This window comes from Arachis ipaensis, chromosome B07 (genome assembly GCF_000816755.2).
Source record: "Arachis ipaensis cultivar K30076 chromosome B07, Araip1.1, whole genome shotgun sequence".
In the NCBI taxonomy this organism is placed as follows: domain Eukaryota; kingdom Viridiplantae; phylum Streptophyta; class Magnoliopsida; order Fabales; family Fabaceae; genus Arachis; species Arachis ipaensis.
The window spans coordinates 125,632,096-125,638,603 of NC_029791.2; the positions used below are offsets into that span (position 1 = coordinate 125,632,096).

At 33.1% G+C, this 6,508-nt stretch overlaps 1 protein-coding gene across 2 annotated transcripts in view; it reads left to right on the plus strand.

Annotated features, from left to right (window-relative positions):
• Positions 1 to 5,896, plus strand: part of LOC107606361 (DNA excision repair protein ERCC-8) — an 11,150-nt gene extending 5,254 nt beyond the window's left edge. The window contains exons 2-9 of one of the 2 annotated variants that reach the window (XM_016308422.2): positions 2,922 to 3,120; positions 3,203 to 3,623; positions 4,109 to 4,287; positions 4,464 to 4,707; positions 4,883 to 5,037; positions 5,136 to 5,225; positions 5,485 to 5,556; positions 5,659 to 5,896. In XM_016308422.2, coding sequence (XP_016163908.1) covers positions 2,965 to 3,120; positions 3,203 to 3,623; positions 4,109 to 4,287; positions 4,464 to 4,707; positions 4,883 to 5,037; positions 5,136 to 5,225; positions 5,485 to 5,556; positions 5,659 to 5,700 — 1,359 coding nt within the window. In that variant the 5' untranslated portion in view covers positions 2,922 to 2,964 and the 3' untranslated portion in view covers positions 5,701 to 5,896. Of the gene's footprint in view, positions 1 to 2,781; positions 3,121 to 3,202; positions 3,624 to 4,108; positions 4,288 to 4,463; positions 4,708 to 4,882; positions 5,038 to 5,135; positions 5,226 to 5,484; positions 5,557 to 5,658 lie in introns of those variants that run through there. The other variant, XM_016308424.2, reaches the window with a different exon arrangement.

The window sequence follows — 6,508 nt, forward strand, 5'->3', positions numbered from 1 at the left end:
CTTGTAACTTGTAAGAATATCCAATTTTCATATATACTAAATAGTTATAATATTTAATAGTATAGTATTTGTTATAACAATAACTCATAATATTAATCCAAGACCCTAGAGTCCCAAATCTGATAAGTGTTCATTACTCCAAGGTCCAATCTGGAACAAAATTCACACGTTCCCTCTCGAATCTGCTCAGATTCGTTGCTAGTTATAGATTGGGGTAATGGGACTTGTAGGGATGCGACACGTAACAAAAAAGCATAATAGAATCATCATAAATAATCAATTTAATATAATCCAACGCAATTTATAACATATTATTATAAAAAATAACATTTTAAAAATATCTTCCAATAGAATAACATAACGCAGGTACTTATGTTTCTGTCTGTGTCCCCATTTACTTACCAGGGTGAGTCTCAATCTCTGTGAAAATTTCACAGGTTCTCATTTAACCTAAAATTGCGAGTAATTATGTGAATATCTATTTCGGTGAATTTTTTTTATCATTTTTATTGCTAGTATTTGTTGGTTTGTAACGTAGAACTAATCCAACTATTTATAAAATTCTAATATAATTATATTCTATATTATATTATTTTTATAAAGTGACATGTATCTTTGTTATAATAATATTAATTGAACAATGAAAATTTATATGATTGAAGATAGTCATATTTATAAATATTGAAAATAAAATAGCATATTTATAAATATCAATAATGAAAATAGTTTCACTAATGTAAATGACTAATACAATAATTATACGAAAAAATAAATAATTATATAATTGCATAATTTTTAAGATTCTATATAGGACAAATTTAAAAATATCTATATAATAATATCTTAATATTTTATCATACTATAAATTATACAATAACTTTATACTATACTATAACTTTAAGTCAACTCCTTAAGCACATTATAACATTTTTAAAGATACACCAAATAAATGAATACCACATGAATCACAATATACACTTCAAATTGTCATGGCATTTCAAATAAAAAAGAGTACCAATACGAAAAAATCAATGAATACAACTAAAATAAAGAATATAAAAGAGACACACAAAAATAGTAAAAACTATTATTTGTATATCAAAATCAACTACTAAAATCAGTCACCAATATATTTGTATATAAATATATACGTGATTGAATTTATTTTCAATATGTATTTATATTTTAATATGTATTCTATACTGATGGTTGACTTTCGTGACTAATTTTACTGTACATGTAATATAATTGAAAAATAATAATAAAGAGCATCAATAAAAACATTAACACAAAAATACATTTTGATTTTATATAAATAGATAATAATATAATATTTAAAAAATTAAATTAATTCATATATTTTGTTGTCATATTTATTATTAGATAGATAGATTTTTTTTAGAATTTAATTTTGATACACTATCAATGTAAAGTAATTTTACACGTGCATCCAATTATGTAATGTTACATAAAAAAAATAACTATTTTTTATTTTAACCACGTAAATAATCATCTAAAAAATAAATATAATTGTATGATTTTGTAAAACTCCTTATACTATAAGTGCTCAAAATTACCTTTTTTTTAATTTCAAAAAGAAAAAGATGTAAAGGGTAAACTATTTATAGTTTTATACTCAAGTGTTTTTTCTAGGGGTGTCCGCGGATCGGATCGGATCGGATATGGCCGAAAATTCGATCCGATCCGCACAATTTTCATCGGATCGGATCGTATATGATATCCGCACTTTTTAGTGCCGGATCGGATATCGGATATATCCGCATAATTAAACCTTCTCTTTTTAATCATATTTCTATGTTAAAAAATTCGATAAAAATATTTCTTTCATACTTTTAAACTTATTTATTCCTAAAATATTTTTAATCAAACTCTCTCTAAATAACAAAAATAAAATAATACAATATATGAATAAGAATTACTAACTAAAACATACAAATAAGTAAATATAATACCAAACATATATATATTTATTTATTTTTTAATTATTATAGTGTGGATCTGCGGATCCGCGGATCGGATACGCGGATGTAGAGCAGATATCCGCGATCCGATCCGCAAAGAGTGCGGATCGGATCGGATCCGATCCAATCAATTTGCGGATCGGATCGTATCCGCAATTTTCGGATCGGATGCGGATATTTACCGCGGATCTGCGGATACGATCCGATCCATGGACACCCTAGTTTTTTCTGTCTTGAAACTTTCCTAGAGTTTTAACTACAGGAAACAAAGCCGCATGTTTTTTTTGGGTAAAGTATATTTTTTGTCTTTGAAGTTTGGCAAAAGTTTTATAAATACTCTTAAGTTTTATTTTGTTTTAATTTTATTCCAAAAATTTTTTATTTGCATCAAATATACCCTTGGAGCCTAAATTTTCAAAAAATTTAAGACCAATATAACAACAATACATGAAAATTATACTTGATTTGATTGTGTTGAGGGGTTGTTCTTATGAAATTTTTGTTAAATCGATCTTAAATTTTTTGAAAAATTAGCCGTTAGGGATATATTTGATGCAAATCGAAAATTTTTGGGACAAAATTGAAACAAAATAAAACTTAGAGATATTTTTAAAACTTTTATCAAACTTCAAAGACAAAAAATATACTTTACCCCTTTTTTTTTAAAACAAAGAAACCACATAATGCTGGGCGGAAAATGATAATTTGGGCCATATTTAGGAGCGATGAGCCCAATAATATGGTAGAATGTGGAAATGGGATAAGGCCAGTGATAAGTGATAAGTAAGCTCGATATTTTAACGTTTGAGGACAGAAGAGGATTCCGTTGGGGAGATTCCGGAAGACAGAAAGGGAGGCACAAAAGTGGAAACTGAAGAAGCAGTAGCAGCAACAGAAAGTGGAAATTGTTGTTCTTCGGAAGAGAGGGTAAGGGGGAACAGAGAGAGAGGGGGAGGGTTATGCGTTCAAAGATGCTTAGGAAATGCATACGTGGAAGCAGATCAGAGACAGGGAATTTGGTAATTTGCGCCCACATCGTTTCTCCAATCGGATCAAGTCCCGCCGCGTCTCCGACCTCCAATTGTCAAACCACAAAGACTTTCTCTCTCCTCACAAGGGCGCCCTGAACTCCCTTCAGGTTTGTCACTATCATCCTCTGCTTCGCGCCTCTTATTCTAATCCTGCATCCGCATCCGCTTCCTCTTTGACCGTGAAATCAGGTTGATTTGACAGAGGGAAGATACTTGCTATCCGCTGCCGCAGATGCCTCCGTCGCCGTCTTCGACGTGCAGCGCCCCACCGAGTACGAAGCCGGTGGCCTCATATCCAAGCACCGGTGTCTGTTTCTCGTGGACAAGCAGCACCAGCTGGCGCACAAGTATGCTGTTTCCTCCGCCGTCTGGTACCCTGTGGACACTGGATTGTTCATCACTGGCTCCTTCGATCACCACATCAATGTCTGGGACACCAACACCACTCAGGTTGTGGTGAATTTCAAGATGCCTGGCAAGGTTTATCGGACTGCCATGTCCCCCTTGGCCACCTCTCACATGCTCGTCGCCGCCGCCACCGAGGATGTCCAAGTCCGCCTCTGTGACGTTGCTTCTGGTGCTTTTGCTCACACCTTGTCCGGCCACCGTGGTATGCATCTCAATCCCAATCATACTTTGTAATTTACATGTCTTTGGATGGCCCTGTTGTTTTTAATGGATATGGAAACTATTAAAATTGCCATGGGCTGGTGAAGTAGCTGAATCATGCATAATCTGTGTCTTCTCAATTTAATATGATTTTTACTTACAAACCGCACTGGCTTTTTTGTTTTTCTTATGGTAAATAATTATGGAAAAGTATAGGGGGCAGCAATTTTGTTAAATTCTGGCCAGCATGTAACCAGCAAAGAAAAGTGAGCCATTGGATGAAATCTCACACCCATCTCACACCATTAAAACCATCATTGATGGCTATTTGATGGCTACAAATCACAAAGTTGCTGGCCCCCTAGCATTAATATATAAGTGCTGCCGGAGCCGAATTATTTAACATAAATTCATGATGCATTCATTTGGTATGGTGCGTTTTGCGGGAAATTATATTGGGCTGAGACATGTTTTCCGTGGTAGCAGATGGAGTAATGAGTGTTGAATGGTCTACTTCAAGTGAATGGGTGTTGATGACTGGGGGATGCGATGGTGCGATACGTTTTTGGGATATTAGACGAGCCGGCTGTTTCCTTGTTTTAGATCAATCTCGGACTCAGCTTGGAAGACGCCCATCCGTACTTAAACGCTCCATGACGCACAAGGTGGTTCAATTTTCATTTGGTTTATTCCATAACTGCTAATAGCAAGTCTCAATGATTGTTCTTACAAGTCATGGCTATCTTAATTATGTAAACAAGATTGGTTCAAGTGATTTTTTGTGACACTCGATATCAATGATTGTTAATACTTAATAATCCCAAAGCCTTATTTCTAACAGGAGTCGACTTTTAAGTCTTCCTCGGCTGGCCAAACAACAAGTGCAAAAGTTCGCGTTTCACAAAAAAAGCTTCCTAATGGGAATGGGAGCAGACAGGTTGTGATTGGTAGAGTTCCATCCAAGGGATCAATAAAGCAGAGATTACATCCAGGAATGCTGTCCACTCAGGATCGCGCAACAGCTCATTATGGTGCTGTGACAGGGTTAAAAGTAACAGATGATGGCATGTATCTACTAAGCTCAGGTCTTTTCATTAGTTATTGTATTCCATAATTATAAGAAATCCCTATGCATTGCAATAATGGTTTTGTATGGGACTTTATGTTAAACTTGTCTTTTCTTCTTATTCTTCAAAATTTTGTTCGTATCTAAAATTCTAAATGTTGTCTTCCCTTTATTCCTATGCTATTGGAACACAGGGTCTGATTCAAGACTAAGGTTGTGGGATATTGAATCTGGCTGTGACACGCTAGTGAACTTTGAAACCGTACGCCTGCAAACAAATAAACCAATTCAATTAGCCACCTCTCAGGATTCAACCCGCGTTTTTGTTCCATGCATGAGAACTGTGAAGGTGCACTATTCCTTCATTTTATTATATACTATATTTTAACCATACATTAGATATACAAATAGAATGTGGATTACTGATCTCTTGTTTGTGCTATTCAGGCATTTGACATGTGGTCTGGGAGCACGTCTGCAACATTTCGTGGCCACTATGAATGCGTGAACTCTTGCTGGTTTAATGAACAAGATCAGGTATGTTGATGAGGTGGTTGTCCATTCTCTGTCGTTGAATATGATCCATATAAAAATTATACTAGTTATTCAGGAAATATCCAACCTTTGAAACCGGAATGACACAAGTTATAGATCTCAAGCTACTTGCACTTATAAGCAACTGCCAAAATGCATTATACTGTCTCAAAATCTATGGCATTGTAATTTATATGAATTATAATACTATTATCATAGTACCAAGCTCTATGTACTTTCTAACAGTTTATGGTTGTCGCAGGAATTATACACTGGTGGGAATGATAGACAAATTCTTGTGTGGTCACCTGCTAGGTTAATTTCAGATGAAATGGTAAGCACTCTGTACCGTTGTTGTTTAAGATTATCATACATGTATGCCAGGTCAAAGCATCTTTCGTTATGTCATGGTTTAACACCTTGTGTTGAACTGCAGGAAGAAGGAATTGCTGAAGATCAGGACAGCTGGAGTAACTGAGTTTTGACTCGATATATGTTCCATCCTTCCGGTGTTCTTCGTCTATGCATATGTTTGACACTAGATGTTTGTATGATTCGTAAATAAAGGCTTGTTCTGGTATTGAAGCTCATTTGAATCACTGCATTACAAGATGGCAAAATTGTATACTAGTAACCGCTTCTTGTGTATAGATATTGTGCATGTTTGGGCGCCATTATTTTGTTAAAAAAAGATCTTTTTTCAATGAAAAAAGATCTTTTTTTATTTTTTAACGTGTTTGGCAAATTTCTAGTAAGTAAAAAAAAAAAAAAAAAAAAATAAAGAAACTGCTTAAATAAAGGGATAGTTTTGTTTAAGATTATTTTTAAACTTCTTCCAAGAAAATGAAGCTCCTTTTGATGAAGTTGTAACTTCACCATTATCTTTTACTTTCAAATTTTGAGATAGAGAGTATCCAAATTTATGTCTGTATATTTATGTGTGAAGACTCGAATCTGCGACCTCTTAGATGAGTATGAAAAGACTATGTCATTTGAGTTATAATTCATTGGCAATTAATTTTCCATGATTAACAAAAAAAAATATTTGAATTCCTCAGATGATAAAATATTTGAATTCTTTTCTGAATAACAGATTTTTAAAATCTTTCAAATTGCACAATAAAAATAAATAAATAAATGTGATATAAAAAAATTAAAATATTAGACTTTTTTTAATAAATACTTATATATATAGTTTATCTATTTTATAATTTAGTTAAAAATAATTTTGTTTTATAAAATATTAAAATTAATAAAATAGTATGAAATCATTTGTTATTTGTATT